The following is a 16826-nucleotide window of genomic DNA, read 5'->3' as shown; positions in this document are numbered from 1 at the left end:
CTTCTGAAATCTGTCCCCAGGAATAACAGTGGTGTGTTGATAAATTTAATTTAAATAATCTGATATGTTGTGCCAAGCTTCAGACAAGAATTTTAATTCTGACTCAGATCTGCGGGGGGTAATCAAACCATCGCAGTCACCTCTAAGGTGTACAATAGGGGTGTAGGTATTTCATCTTTGTAGACATGTCACACATGCACAAAGTGAGTGGCTGTGGTCAGCCCGACATGCGAGGCATGGTCCTATCTCCAGGAAGATGAACTTGCAAGTTTGTCTCAACGTTTCCTTCAGCATTTGGAGAAGTGCAGATAAAACTGAGGCCACTAACAGGTCACATCGAGAAAGAGAGCACTTACATTTCAAGACATTTCAACACACTTTCCAAGCCGAAGTTCAAAGGCTCTCGCCAATTCTAGTGGTAAGTGCAAATATAAAACCAGAGAGATTAGAAAACACTATTCTCTTTTTCCATTGTGAAACAAAATTTCCTCAGAACTCACACATTCCCTTCAAATGATGCATTTTTTCCCCCCTAAGAAGCAGCCTGTAACATTTCATTGATGCAGGAAGTAGTGATTTTAGTCATAAATCCACAGGAATCAATACTTTGGGTTGGGGGGGGTAAGAGGCTGTTGGGGCTTGACATTTTTAATCTTTTAATTAGTGAAAAACCTGAAACTTATAAACATATCAACATCTGATCAGAAAAACAAATCAACTAGAATTTATTAAGTGCTTACTATGCACTGTGAACTATAAAACAGTCTTTAAAAAATCCTCGGTAAGTAATACTTTGGATTTAAGAGACTAATCATCCACTGTTAGAGGACTTGAAATATTTTTGAAAAGTTTGAAAGAATAATGCATGCTTATGTTGTTGACACAAAACTCAACGTTTGGCCAAACATAACAGAAATAATTTCTTGGAAGCAAGATTTTACTCTAAATGGTTATTTCAGAGTAAAAAAAAAAGGAAGTAGAGAACTCTGCTGTGCATTTCAATCTCCTTTATCAAAATCATACCTCTATGGGGATGCTCAGCTTGACAGCAAACAATGAGGTTTCCGTATTTTATGTACATGTGGGATCCTTCCAACTCTGAACCTCACTGCTTTACAGCGGCTCTGGCAGAGGTGACTGAGCTCCTGCAGGCTGTGTCAGTGGAGAAGGGCTTTGGGGATGGACCTCATGCCCGTGCCCATGCCCCACTGCATGTCTGGGGCCAGAGGACCACCTGGCCCATCTGGAGAGCCTCACCCCCAGGGTGGGTCACAGAGGCAGGAGTTTTTTGAACACTGCAATACTCAGAGATCATCTCCAAAGCTGTAAATAGGTTATATTGGTAGATGAGGCAGACACACTGATGAAACTAGAAATCCTTCCTCTCACTGGCACTGGCTCTCTCTTTCCTTCCTCCACCCCCCTCTTGTAATCAAACTGACCAAACCATTGCTTCTGGAAAAGGAGAGTCATCCAACTGCCCTGCTGGTCCACTCACCATCTCTGTGTGACCCAAACATCCTCAGACCTTATATGTATTGTTAGCTCCTTGAGGGGATGTCTTGCTTTTGTATTTTTAACTCCAGTGCTTAGAATATTTTAAGTATTTGATGAATTACTTTTCATTTATTCACTGACATATGAAGATAAGGAGTTATTCCAATTTTCATTTCTTTTAATTTCAGCAATCAACTTAAAGAAATATATATATATACACACACACATATATTTTTTTGGGGGGAGGGCAAATGGGGTTAAGCAACTTGCCCAAGGTCACATGGCTAGTTTTTGTTTGTGTGTGTTACGTGAAGAAATATATATTAAGTGTCTACTGTATGCAAGGCCTTGTGCTGGAGAGAAAAAGGGCAGTCCTTGCCCTCCGGGGATTAAATAAACAGGGTATATACCATCTTCTCTTGCTTCCAGGCTTACCTTTTCTTGGTACCGGTACCACCCTACTTGGTTTCTTTGCCAATTCAGAACTTTTCCCAATGTTCTACCTTGTCCTCCAAATTCATCCTGCTCTCTCAATCAGCATATTACATACTGCTCCTTTTCTGTACAGCTGTCGTGTGATCTAGCTCACTAACTTTTTCACGGCTATGTACAAGGTATCCTGAAACTGCTTCCCCAAGCTGCATGACCACCCACCTCAATGTTTCATAGTCAGACCTCATGCCTGGATCTTCCCAACTATAAATACTCATCTAATGAGCAGGGTTATATGTCTTTTGTATGACTTATGTTGCCTTACAGCTTCCTATGACTATCAAAAAAGAACAAGTTGCCTCTTAAAGTAATGAATTTTCCCATTACTGGAGTTAAACAGAATGTAAGAGAAGAGATGACCAAGTTTCAAGCTTTTCCAGTATACTCCCATTATTACAGTTTGCTGACTTGAAGGTAGCCTCCAAACCACAGGAGAGAATCAACAGTGTTCTCATTGAGCTGTGGCCACAAGATAAAAGCGGGCCCTGACTTTTTGGTGGGATAAGCCTGGGTATCCCTACTTTGCTTGGGCCCAGCGTACAACTGCCTCATGGGGCCAGAAGCCACTGCTGCCTGGCATGCTCCTTTACTGCATCAGGGTGATCTGCCTCCTCAGGGAGCACACTGCCCCTTCTCCAGAAGGAGGCATGCCAGGAGTGTGCCAGCATGCCCAACTCAGAAACTGGTTCTAAGAAGTGCCATCCAAATGGCTATGGGTTTTGTTATTTTTTTTAAATAAAACATCCTGGGTCCCTCAAATCTCATGTGTGGTAATCCAATAATTACGTTTTCCTCTACCTCTTCAGACCCAAAGCTCTAGATGCATATGTTTTAAAATTTTTACTTTACAGTATTAGAAACAAGCATAGTCGCTAATTAGATTAACTCACATATGACTTGAGAGTTTTCTACAAAAATGAATTATGTTTCAATTATTCTAAAACTCAGAGAATATTAAAAAAAAGTTGTTTTACCTTTCACTGCTACTGAACCAACAAGTAATGCTAATTTCAATTCCAGCTTTTCTTTCTGAGGGTCATATTTAGAAGCAAAGAAAGGTCCCAAAGAAAGCAACAATGGAGAGGAAAAGCAGCAAAGGGTCCAAATACCCTGTAAACTGGTTACAAGGCCCTGAAGAACTTACACTGATGTTAGATTTGACCCTGGTAGGCACTTTCATCTGCAATCTGTCTCATTTGATCCACATATCAACCTTGAGATAGAAACACAGAGTGAGACTCGTTCTCCCCATTTTACACAGGAGGAGGCTGAGGCTCAGAGATTCAGTGTCTTGCCCCATATCACAAAGGACAGCCAGGACTTTGGCCCAGGCCCCAGATTCCATGGTCAGTGATGTTCTGACTGCACTATCCTGCTGTCTCCATAGCAGGAGGTAGCTCTAGACAGAAATCTCATAGTAAGCATTTTCTATTAAGATTCCAAATTTAAGAGATTCTACCTTAGAATTCTATCTTTGTAATTACTCTTTAATCCATCCAAGAAAGTCCAAGATTGTTTACCTTTCCTGTAAAATGGAAGGGCGCAGGTCTCTCAGCCTTTAAATGCAAACTGATGTGAAAGCTTTTGTTCCTAAGAGTTCAACCTCACTTTTGGGCCAAATGAGCTTTATTTAAGCATCTGTAATTTCAAAACCTGTAATAGTAAGCTGATATTACTTTATTTTCTTTACTGTAATTTTAAAATAACAAAATGGTTACTCCATACAAAGTATATGATACAATCAAATAAGGAATATTATATAAAGACAAAAACCTATCTTTAAGACATAAAATGATACAACCTATATCCTGCTAACCAAAAACTAACAAAGTTATAAACACTGAAAATTATATGGTAGAAGCAAAAACCTTACATGTTGAATTTTAATGAAAAGAAAATCCAAATAGTCTAAGTTAATACCACAGTAACAGTGAAGATACTTGAAAATTTCCTGAGAATTTCACAGATTCAAGGTGGTGTCAGTTTAAAAGTGTTCACATACTAAGAAATCTGTTAACTGATATTAAGCAAGTATCCTTTTTTGCAATCTCAGTAATACCAGCATAAGGGGAGAGAGGCGACGGAGGTAGGAAGACTTCCCTCTGCCCCCAACGGTAAACACCCACCATATATCTATTCTACAGGCATAAAGGACATTACAGAGTCATTACAATGACTTGTGAATCTGCATGTAAGAAAATAGGTTATTTTCTAAATATAACAAAAACTACTTGATATGAAAATTGTAAATAAGATAACTTTAAATGTTGTAAGTTCCTTCCTGAAAGATTAAGAGATTTGAGAAAACATAAATTCTCCACTTGTGGTTTAAATAGATTCATTGAAAAAAAAATCCTTGTTAAAGGAACAAACATTAAACATCAAGATCACCTTTAAAAATACTAGTTAGGTTCATAATGAATGGTGCACACCAGGTCTTTTTCCTCAAAGTCATAAAAAATGTGATCAGTAAGAATGAAGATGCTCAGACTGTGGAGGTGGAGGTTGGGCAGAGGACGAGGGGCTGTCAGCCCCCACTCACCTCATGATGCAGCTCCGCTATCTGCTCCTCCAGCTCCCGAATGTACTGGGCGGAGTCCGACTTATTAAGCTGCCCTTGAACTTTCCCTTCTTCTTTCTGCTTGATGACAACAAAGCAAGCTCTTAGAACAGGTTTTCTCAATTCCCAAGGGATATGAACCACAATGACCTCATTTTAGAGAAGAGAGATCAGGTCACTGAGATCCTGTCACTCGAATATCATCGCCTGAAATCCTACAAATCCAGTCTACCAAACTATCATGCTGAAGAAGTGATACTTACTGTTTCCAAACAACTTTTAGTACAGATGTTTTCATATCTTTTCGTAGAAAGGCATGAGAAAGATCGAGTAACTGAATTAGTCAAAGAATTAAATTCTTTTTTTTTTTCTGACAAATTTCTAAGTAATTGTGCAAGCCTCCAGTGCAGCTGGGGAGGACTGAGTCTGACACGAACTGGGCACCAAAGGCCACTCTTTTCAGGCCCTAAACTTCAGAGCAAGTACCCATGTGCATCAGCAGAGGGAGTTCCCTCCCTTGGAATTTCAGGCATCAGTGAGACCCCAGTCTGTCCCCCCTTCTCAAAAGGAGAAGTGATCCTCTAACTTGAACCCCAAGAACCAATGCAGTGAGCTTGTGGAAAGTCCTTTGACATGTCTTTGTGAAGTCTATACCTAGAAGGGAAAAGAATATTCTAAACTGCTCTGGGAAGGACATGTCAATTCTGGTAGTATTCGGTATAGGAGCCCCTTAAAAAGACTGAACAGGGACCAAAGTGCCCAGAGCTACAGACTAGACCACGGCGAATGCCTTTCGGCCTGGCCCTTCCTTCCCATGTGTGCCCAAGATGGGGCATTTTCACAAGTGATACCAACAGGATAGTTCATGGGATCAGAGACTGAGAGGTCATCAGATCTAAAGATTCCACAACATTCAAAGGCTATTTCCTATAGACAGTGGATAAGTAGCACCATCTTTGTACACAAATAGCAGTACATACATACCCAATATAACTACCAACCACAGCTGTTGTCCAACTGAAAACCAGCTATCAAGAGGCATATGCCCCATTTTTTCTTCACCTAACAATCTCTAAGAGTCAATTCAATTTCACCTGAGCGTAAGCCTGATCAATATGGTTTTGAAAAGTGAGATTTCCTGGCCTCTATCATCCCTACTTCCCTCTGAGATTGACTTCCATCTACAGTGTATATCATACATGTGCATAATTATTTATATGTTATCTCCCCCATTAGAAAGTGAGCACCTTGGAAGCAGGGGCTGGGCCATGGATGACCTTTCTTTTTATCATCCTCGCAATGACTGGTGTAAATAAAAACTTGTTTACTGACTGAGAGGAACGAGCATCAAATTAGGGAAATATTTTTACTTAAGGAGCACAGAGTAGAGCAAACATTCAAATTAGCAAAACCAGTCTCTTATGAGAGAAAGAAGATGGGAGCTGTTCTTTCCAAGGTTATATTCTATGTTGGATTTAGCAAAAGCCATCAGACAGGATTCTGGAATCTAAACAATGATACAAACATAGCTATGATTTAATAGCAACTATTCAATTCACATTTATTCACTGCTTTTACTTATATTATCTCTGCGATTCCCCAGACCTTTGTGAACTAGGTACTGATGGTATTGATTAACCTTATTTTACAGATAAGGAAACTAGAGGCTTTAATAAGTTGGGTGCCTTGTCAACAGTCACACAATTCGTAAGGGCAGGAGGCAGGAATTCCAACCCAGGTCTCTCCTGATGCTGCTGGGGTCCTCCATCTATTCACTCCATTATGCTGCTTCTTGGGAAACATGTTGTTATAATGAAGCATAAGCTTTCCTTTGTCAAGGATGAAGGATAAGTAAAATTTTAGATGGTATCACAATTATTATTGCATGTGATTAATAATGAGCACGGCCAATCACAAAGGCACTGATTTGCCCTGGTAAAAGAAGCTTCTCATTGGAAGCTCCCTACACTGTAGAAATTATGGCAAAAACCCAAACCAAACCAAACTTTCATAGCTCCACCTGGGCCCTCTGAGTCCCAACTCCTTAGGTACATACAGTGCCTCCTACTGAGGGGAAAGGTCTAGAGAGGCCAGCCCATCATTACATTCATTAGCTCAGCTTTGGCTCAACCTGCTTCAGAGTTCTAGCATTTAATACTCAAATATGAGTTTTTAAAAATCCCCATTTAAAGTTTTCTGAACATGATAGGTAAACTGTTACATCAAAGAAAACACAAGCCAGGATTTGATAGAAAAACCAAGGTTATTTGAATAAAACAAAAATGGTAAAAAATATAATGGACCATCTTGAAAGTTCTCTATTACAGAATTATATTATTATTATTATTAAAGGGGGGGGCAGTTAATTGAAAACACTTATGACTAAATGACCTCTGCTGTTACTGCTAACTCTAAGATGCTAATTAAGCAAGGCCCTCTAGCTCTAGTGTGAGGTCCAATAAGCTGTGAGGCTGGATGTGCCTCAGAGACCAAATGGACCCACAGAGGCAGGCCAACAGAGTACAGGGGAAAGCTGTCTAGTCATGCCTCTCTCATGTCACATTTACAAACTTTATTTTGTTACCCCAAGTGTAAGCCTTTAAATTTATTACTATTGAATTTCATCTTCTTAGCCTGTCAAGTTTTTTTCTTCTGATTCCAATTCTATCATCTATGTTAGTTATGTATCTTAGCTTTGTGCCATTTATAAATCTGATAAGCATGTCATCTAGGCCTTTATACAAGTCACTGACCAAATTTAATTTTTAATTTTTTGCTTTTCCCCCAATCACGCGTAAAAACAATTTTTAGCATTCATTTTAAAACTTTTAGTTCTAAATTTTTTCCCTCTCTCCCTCCTTGCCTCTCCAAGGAGAAAGCAAGCAAATTGATATAGGTTATACATGTGCAGTTAAGCAAAACATATCTGCACATTAGTCATGTTGTGAAAAGAAAACCAAGATCAACCTACCCCCCCCCAAACACCCCTCCCAAACCAAAATCAAAACTCAAACCCAAGAAAAATAAAGTAAAGAAAAAGTATGGCTTGATCTGCATTCAGACACCATCAACTTTTTTTTCTGGAGACGGAGAGTATTTTTCATCCTATGTCCCTCAGAACTGTCTTGGATCACTGTGTTGCTGAGAATAGCTAAAACACTGACAAAAATATTAAACAGCAGAGGTACAAGCACAGATACCTGAGACATGCCCCAAAGAGATCGCTTTTCAGGGTGACTGTCCCTTTTCCCCAGTCACTCATGTGCACAAACCAATAGGAATAACTAGACCAGTTTAAAAAACTGGAAATCTGACCCCCAGAGAGGTTTGCTGCTAGATACAGCCTAAGCTGCAGAAATGAAGATCTGAGAAATGTTACTGGACCAGCATCATGAATGTGAGTGAGGTTTCCCACCAAGGAGTTTTCCTCTCTGACTTCCTGCCCAGAAGGTGAAAGGACCTTAGAACCAAGGTGATGTTGGACCAGAACTAGGAGGCTTCTGCCAGTCCTAGGGCACTCCTTCTGAATGAACACAACAGTATCTTTTTTTTTTTTTTTTAAAGCAATCAGGGTTAAGTAACTTGCTCAAGGTTGCACGGCCAGTTATTTCTGGGTGTGGTGCTGAGAATCTGAGCCTGGATTTGATCCCTAGGTCATCCCGACACAGGAGCTGGTGCTCTTACTTGGTGAGCCACCTGGCCGTCCCTAACACAACAGTATCTTAACTGAGGACTGCAAGTGAGGGAAGAATCACCCAGTGAGAAGCAAACCCAGGAATTCAGCAGAGTGAGCCACCATGCAGAAATGCTCTGCCCGACAAAAAGCAGGATGGTATAGTGGAAAGCAGGTTCAAAACACAATTCTAATATTTCCCAGCTGTGTGATCATGGGCAAGTCAATTAAGAAGGAAATGAACAGTTAGCAATCATAACTGAGAATGCAAATGGGACGAACTCATCCATAAAACAGAAGAGGACAGCAGAATGGATTAGAAAACAGAATCCAACAATATGTTGTTTCTCAGAAACACACCTGAAACAGAAAGATACACAGAAAAAGTTTTCATCCTATAAAGAGCTAGAACAGAATTCATTATGCTTCAGTTTATGCAAAAAAAAGGCAGAGGTAGCAATCATGATCTCAGAAAAAGCAAAAGCAAAAAGAGACCTAATTAGAAGATAATCAGGGAAAATACATTTTGCTAAAAGGTCCTATAGTTGATAAAGTAATATAATGCTAAACAAATATACACCAAATGGCACAGTATCCAAATTCTTTTTATTTTGCGTTTTTGGAGGGGGGAAGGCAGGGCAATTGGGGTTAAGTGACTTGCCCGAGGGCACATAGCTAGTAAATGTTAAGTGTCTGAGGTCACATTTGAACTCAGATCCACCTGACTCCAGGGCTTGTGCTCTATTCACTGTACCACCTAACCACTCCTAGTATCCAAATTCTTAAAAGGAAAAGCTAAATGAGTTACAGGAAGAAATAAACAGTGAAAATTATACTGTGGGGGACCCCATTTTATCCCTTACAGACTTAGATAACTCTAACCATAAAATAAACAAGAAGTTAGGGAGATGAACAGAATTTTAGAAAAGTTAGACATGCTAGTCCTCTGGAGAATGAATGAACAGAAAAAAAGTATACCTACTTCATAGCGGTTCATAGCAATTTCACAATAGTTGACCACACATTGGGGAAAAAAGCCCACAAATAAATGCAGAAAAATAAAAGAGCTTTTTTACTGACCATAATGGAGAAATACTAATTGCTAATGGAGAGACTGAGACAATATAATACAAATGACAATACCACCTAAATTAATTTTCTTATTCAGTGCCATACAAATCACAGTACCAAAGGATCACTCCATAGAGCTAGAAAACATAGTAACAAAATCCACCGGTGGAACAAAAGGCCAAGAATATCAAGGGAATCAATGAAGAAGGAAGGAAGGAAGGAAGGAAAGAAGGAAGGAAGGAAGGAGGGAGGGAGGGAGGGAGGAGGGAGTAGCTGTACCTGACTCAGTTTAAATGCTAATTTGTGCAATGGATCTTTCCCAGGCCCCACCTTTTCCATCCCCATCCAGTGCCTTCCCCGCGAGATTAACTCCAATTTACCGTCTGTGTATATACGTACATGGCTGTTTGTCCACCCCAATAGCACATGGCAGGTGCTTTATAAATGCTCGCTGACATGCCTACAAGCCAGCGACTGCCGTGTGTGTGGGGCAGGGGGTGACATGGTCAGACCTGCACTTTGGCAGCAGAGTGCGGGATGAGATGCCTAGGGTAGGGAGAGAGTTGAGACAGGGAGACCAGCTAGAAGGCTACTGCCACTGTCCAGGGTGAGGCGATAAACTCCTACACCAGGGTGGCAGCAGAGTCAGGAGGAAAGGGGCCATGAACAAGGGATATTATAAAGATACCACTGACAGGACTTTATAACAGATTAGAAATGGAGGGGTGGAGGGGAGGAGCTGAAGATATGACACCTAGGTGGCAAGCAGTGACTGGGAGGGCAGTAGAACCTTCAATAAGAATAGGGAAGTTTGGAAGAGGGGAGATAATGGAGGGGAAGATAATGAATTCTTTTTTTTTTGACATGATGAATTTAAGATGTATACAGAAATGAGATCTGAGATACTCAAGTCAAGTGGAGATCTAAGAGGGAAAGAATCCAGGGCAGGATGTAGAATCATTAGCACAGAGATGATAACAGAATCCATGGGAACTGCTGAGATCACCCAGTAAAACCGCAGGGAGGGAGAAGAGGGGAGCACCCAGCTCAGAGCCCTGAAGGACACCTATGACCATCAGCATGACCTGCATGAAGATCCAGTAGAGGAATCCTAGAAGGATCGGCTGGGCAGGCAGAATAAGCAGGAGAAAGGACTGTCACAAAAACCCAGAAAGAAGAGAGTCAAGGACAAGAGGGCTCAGAAAGGGTGAGGCTTGGGAAAAGCCACTACATTTGGCAACCAAGAGATCAACAGCCACCTCGGGGAGAGCAGTTTCAGGTGAATAATGAGAGTGGAAGCCAAGCTGCAGAGAGTTAAGAAGAATGCAGGAGGGAAGGAGGTTTAACCTGTGGGTCACTAGCAAGAGGGAGCTGGCCAGCTGGAGCGAGGATGCTCTGAGGCTGGGAGAGACCCGAGCGTGTTTGTAGGCAGCAGGGCAGCAGACAGACTGGAGTGGGGCCACCTGCACATCGACATGGGCTGGCCTTGGCGAGGCGTCTCGGTGACATGAAAGGAGGGAACAAGAGGGAGCTCTCTGCAAAAGGCCTCATTTTTTTCTCAGTGAAATGTGAAGCAAGATTTGAAGCTGAGGGTGGGGAAAGGGGACCATGTAGGGTTTTAGGAGATGACTCTGGTGAGAGATGACTAGGCCGGTGTAAAAGGACTGTCTTGCTATTGTGAGGGCCCAGTGGAGATTATGTACATAAATCTGTAGCAGACCCACTCAGTATAGTTCTGTGATTTTTTCCTAGCTTCAATCAGCTACATGTTAAGAGGGAAAGAAGGTAGCAGATGGTCGGAATACTCCAGAGTGAGTCTTGGCAGGACAAGATTGTCTCTAGCCAGGAACTTGAGTGTGGAGAAGAGTGCAGACGGTGTTGCCAGAGCAGTAGAGATTGACCTGGGGAAAAACCGAGAGGTGCAAGTCATATGGAAGTCATAGTGAGGAGGTCGAAGAGGGCTAGAAGCAGCAAGGCAGAGGGAAGATTGGAATGACAAATGGTTATAACATATGGGAATTTTGGAGCTCACGAACATGGAAACGGTGCATTTATGAATGATGGCAACATCAAGGCTACAGCTGTCTCTGTGTAGTTGAGGTACAGGAGAGGATTAGGGTCATGGGAAATGAGTATATTGAAGAACTGGAAGAGAAGGGTTTTTGAAGAATACCATATTCTTTTTTTTGACGTTCCCCAGTATGAGAGCCAGGGCTGCGGTAGGAAGACAGAGAATCACACACTGAACTCACTGAAGGAAGGAGAGTGGTTTGGGGATGGGTAGATTACACTTACCAGAATCTTGACTTCAAGATAAATATGGATTAAATGACCCTCAAAGGAGAAGAGATGACTGAATGATGGGGTAGAGGTAAAGTCTGGAAAAGCAAGAAATGTTCTGATTTCCCTACTATGACCTGGGGATATGCCTAAAGCTACAACTGGCACTTTCAGGGCCACAATGTCATCAGGAGGAGCCAGGTCTCAAGGAAGGATTAGATAATGGTGGAAGAGAGAAAAGAAAGGGTTAACAATGAAAACAAATTTGTTAACTACGGACCAGGCTTTCCAGAGAGCATTCACACAACTGCCACCTTAACTGAGGCCCTTATCACTCCTTGCCTAGATTACTGTTATTTTTTAAATTAATAAGCTATCATGGAGACTAATGAAGATGACAGGAGTAGGAGGAAGTAACGCAGTCTATCTCCCATCTCTCCATTCTCACAACTACTCCACAATGACCTAAAAAAGCCCCAGATCAAGTCCTGATCAGGTAACCACAGTCCAGTGAGAAAGGTGCTCTTCTAGGTCACAGCCTGACCTGTGTTGGTGATGGTGGCATGGATCCAGCACTGAGGGCCTGATGCTACAGGGACTGCAAAGTGGCAGCTTTGCAGCTCCTGTGCCAGAACCAGTGCTGATTCAGGAAGAAGCCTGTTCCTGGGATGGGCAACCAGGACAAGGAGAGCTTGTGGGGCTCTGACCCTGGAGCAGGGTCTTCAGTTCAGCACCTGGCAAAGTTTGAAGCCACAGCTACTCAATAGGGTGCGGAGTTTAGAGAATTAAGTTAAGAACCTTGGGATTAACGATTTTGTTTTTTAATATGTTGATAACTATATTTCAATATAATTGGTTTCCTTTTTAATCCTGTATATTTTATTGTATTAAAATGCCAGCCACTTCCAGAGAAAGAACTATGGGATCAGAATGCAGAACGAAGCGGACTATTTTCTTTTTTGTCCTGTTTTATTTCCTTTCTCATGGTTTTCCCCATTTGTAGAATTCTTCTAGGCAACATGACTAATGTGAAAATGTGTTTAATAGGAATATATATGTAGAACCCAGATCAGATTGCATGCCATTTTGGTAACGGAGTGGGGAAGCACGGGGAGAAAATTTAAAACTTATGGAAGTGAATGTTGAAAACTAAAAAGAAATAATTTAATAAATTGAGGGGGAAAAAAACTTGACTGTGAAAGGGGGTCATAGGCTTCACCCAAGTGCCAAGGAGGGCCATGACATATCAAAGGTAAGAAGCCCTGGCTTAGAGTCAGAAAGACTTGAGTTCAAATCCTGCTTCAAAAATTTACCCATTGTGTGATGGTCTTCCACAATCCCATCCTGCTCTAAATCTCTGGCCGATAAATTACAGAGGAGATGGAAGGTAACCTTAGAGGGGATGGGAAGAAGAGGCCCCTGAGCCCAGAGAAGCTGTGATTTCGACTGTCTCTGACCCCTCCAGTCTCTCCTACACATTGGTGCCAAAGTAGTTTTCCATCAGCACAGTTCTGGCCATGTGACTTCTTCTACTCAACTAATGCCAGTGCATCCCTATGCCTCCAGGATTAAATCACTACCCCCCTGTTCAGCTTGTAAAGCTATTGGCAAACCGGCTCCAACTCACCTTTCGGGCCTTGCAGAACATCACTCCCTCTCTCACTCTCTGGGATTCACCCAACTAACCTCTGCTCTTCACAAGTGACAGCCCGTTTCCCACCTCCGTGCCTTTGCCCTGGCTGTGCCCTGGGTCTGGCATGAAGCTCCTCATTCAGAAGTCCTCCCTTCTTCGTGAAGCCTTTTCTCATCTAAAAGACTGCCAGTCCCTTCTCTCCCAAACCACCGTGCATTGGGCTGCTTTGTCTAGATTCACATTTATTTCACAGACACATACATACCTCCCCCTCTCCCACCAAAACACAAGTAAGGACTCTCCTGCTCTTTGTACTTGTACCCCTGTGCCTGCACAACCTGTGGTTTAATAAATGCTTGCAGGTTGGTTCCAAGTTCACCCTGGCACTGTGTAGTATACTGCTGAAGAAAGAGCCCTAGATCAATAGAAAGAGGCCTGGGTTCTAGTTCTGCCTCAGACCTGATGCATGGCCTCAGGCTGTAAGAAAGAGGCCTGGGTTCTAGCTCCGCCTCAGACCTGATGCATGGCCTCGGGCTGTAAGAAAGAGGCCTGGGTTCTAGCTCCGCCTCAGACCTGATGCATGGCCTCGGTCTGTAGACACATCAGCCCTTTGGGCCTTTTCCCCAACTGCCCAGTGAAGAGGCTCAGAAGTCCCACACCACTCAGAAATGCTCTGATTTACAGGAAGGCTGAGAACTCAGTGGATATCACATGGCAAAGAAGATCACTCAGGAAATAGTTTAAATGCTTGGTACCCATAACCATCCTTCTTCAAACAACTAATAGGAAGATTTTTGGCTACTCTTCTAAACATCAGTCTGTAAGAAGCCTATTTCCATTTTACGTATGTATGTGTACACACACACACATGCATGCGCACACACATGCACACTCACGCACACACCCACATATCTATCTGCATCTATATCCAGGAAAACAGTAAGAGGCAATTTCTTTTAGAATATTCTGGAAACCTTTCCCAATCCCCCTTAATTCTAATGCCTCCACTCACTCCTCTGGTCTGCATCTTGTTGCACACAGCTGCCTCTCCCATCAGGCTGTGAGCGGAGCTCAATAAATGCTGATGGACTGATGGACTGATTCGTGTTCGTTCCTAGTCTCCCCAGTCCTTCTGCTCTGTCCATACTTATTGCTATGTGCTCTCCCCATAAGAATGTGAGCTCTTTGAGGGCAGACATCTTTTTAACCTTTGCCTCCCTGGAGCTTAGCACAGTAGGTGGCACACAGTCAGTGCTTAAGAAATGCTTGTCCATTGACTGACTTCTTTACGTAACTCAAATTAGTCTACATTAGAAGCACTGCTTACCTGGACATGAATGAAATTCTACTGTCGTCTTTCTAGTAAGAAACCGTCAGGGAATGACAGCACAAACAAATGACCCTACTGTGGCACTTACTCTATTTTAGCTGACCGTCAGTTCCATTTTATAGAAAAGTAAACTATTCAAAATAATGTAGCCTTAGTGTTACAAAGAATTTATGACAGTATAATCAAATATTCAATTTTTTTTAAGGATGTAACTATTTCATGCATTCTAATGTCTCTATCGGCAAAAAAAGAGTAAACTTTCTTCTAATCATCTATATACTTAAAGCCACTTGCTAATGTCCACAAACAGGATTCATCAAACACATTAGGAGCTGAACAGTACTTTTGGACTTACAAATGACCTAAAAGTGATTTACAAACAGCCTCAGTTGGACTTCCTGTTCTTCAATGCAGGCATGTGTGCACACACGGGGGCATGGGCGCACACACACGTAAATAAATAGTCAAAGTGGGTACTGTTACAATTTCACTGTCACCCTCAATCTACATAAGTTTTAGTTCTTAATTGATTTCCTGTCCAATTCCAAATCGTAGTGCCTTCTTCATGGCAGGCACAGAGCTTGGCCCTGGGGATACAACAACAAATGGAAGCCAGTCCCTGCCTTTGAGGAGCTGGGATGCAAAACTCTATGCAGTATCTTCATCTTTCCTTTAATACCTTCAATGTCCTTTAAAGCTAGGAAGTTTCTAAAAGGAGCCTGGTTCTTCTGCTCAGGTCAGAATGGTAGCACTACATTGTCACCCAGCTCCTTCTGACAGCTCAAATAAATGAATGGACCTTTCTGTTTTTTTGTTTTATGGAGGGGGAAAGGTCAATTGGGGTTAAGTGACTTGCCCAAGGTCATATGGCTAGCAAAGAATGGACTTTTCTAAGTCTGACTCATGTTTACATTCCAAAGTTCCTACTCAACCCTGGTTTTTTCATCAGAAGTGCTCTGAAGTCTGCTTTCCTTGGAACACCCATATGTACCTCAGCTTACACTCTGCTCGGCAGGGTGAGCTTTTCCTGATTGTGAGCTCTCTTCTGCCTTTGGGAATACAGCATTGCAAGATTTCCTCCCATGTTCAGCAGAAGCTGTCAGGTGAAGGTGAGCCTGGCTACTATCTCTTGGCACATCAGCTCCTTTTCTCTGGATGCTTGAAGCAAGGTTGGTTTTTTTGGACATGAAAACTCTGACTTTTTGCTGTAGCATCCCCGGGACTTCTCCTTTTAGGAGGTGATGGGTGAATTTTCTACCTTCACGCTGCCCTCTGTTTCTCATATATCTGGGTATTTTCATTTTTAACTTCTTGAAATATTCTAAAAAATAATCATGGTTTTTAGGGGTACATAAGTTATCTTTGTTTGATCTGCTTTCCAAGTCAGCTATTTTTTATATCAGCTATCATCCATTTTCTTCTATTTTATTCAATCTTTTGATTTTGTTCTAATGTTTCTTTCTGACTCATGGAATCACTGATTTCTGCTTGGTATATCCTATTTTTCAGAGATTCTTCCAAGTTAATTATTCTCTTCCTAACCTTTTTCTCAAGGGCTTTTATTTCATTTAAAAAAAATCTCATTTCATTTCTTCTAGTTATTCAGTTATTTCCTTGTGGAAAATCCATTATTTTCCTTTGAACTTCTGCCTACAATTGTATAGAATTAGATATGTACTAATTTTTGATACTGGATGCTTTCTTTTATTTATTCACCACTCTTCTTTTTTTTTTTTTGCTTTTTGGAGGGCAATTGGGGTTAAGTGACTTGCCCAAAGTCACACAGCTAGTAAGTGTGTCAAGTGTCTGAGGCTGGATTTGAACCCACGTTCTCCTGACTCCAGGGCTGGTGCTCTATTCACTGTGCCACCTAGCCACCCCTATACACCAATCTTAACTGTAATTGCTGAATTAAGGCATTTTGCTTCACCTTCTGCTGTCCTTCTGGATGTGGTGGTTTGCTATCTTGCACTGTGTTCCTGATCTCCCAGGATCTGTGGGGTTCAGAGTCTGAGGCCTTTAGGGTTCTCTTTGCCATCTCAGGACAGCATGTAATGGACCTCAGAGCCCCTGTGCCTGAGCTATCCCAGACCGAGCACAATGGCACCCCCCTGGGACTTTCTGAGTATTCTGAGGTTTTTCTAGGGGATCACTCTTCTCTTGCTGCCTCAGGACACAGAGCACTGTCACAGTGGGAGGCTACCCTGTGTTGACACAGTAGGGATAGGTGGAAGGGCTTTGGATGCAATTCTCTTGGGGTGGAAGAAGTCATTTACTGTAGTTTCTCATT

The 16826-nt window shown here is 42.0% G+C and overlaps 1 protein-coding gene across 11 annotated transcripts in view; it reads right to left on the bottom strand.

Moving 5' to 3' along the window:
- Positions 1 to 16826, bottom strand: part of LOC138165081 (ecotropic viral integration site 5 protein homolog) — a 219197-nt gene that overhangs the window by 26244 nt on the left and 176127 nt on the right. For 7 of the 11 annotated variants that reach the window (XM_069093217.1, XM_069093224.1, XM_069093226.1 and 4 more), the window contains one exon: positions 4532 to 4630. The exons of 1 other annotated variant lie outside the window; for it this stretch is intronic. In XM_069093217.1, the coding sequence (XP_068949318.1) occupies positions 4532 to 4630 (99 nt within the window). The remainder of the gene's footprint in view (positions 1 to 4531; positions 4631 to 16826) is intronic. 3 more of the 11 variants (XM_069093218.1, XM_069093225.1, XM_069093227.1) reach the window with 1 other exon arrangement.

The sequence above is a fragment of the Petaurus breviceps genome, unplaced genomic scaffold, assembly GCF_028583685.1.
Source record: "Petaurus breviceps papuanus isolate PSGF00001 unplaced genomic scaffold, PetGlider_PUasm1.0 207, whole genome shotgun sequence".
NCBI classification, from domain to species: Eukaryota; Metazoa; Chordata; class Mammalia; order Diprotodontia; family Petauridae; genus Petaurus; species Petaurus breviceps.
Note: the sequence above shows the minus strand (reverse complement) of the source record. Positions and strands in the feature narration are given on the sequence as shown.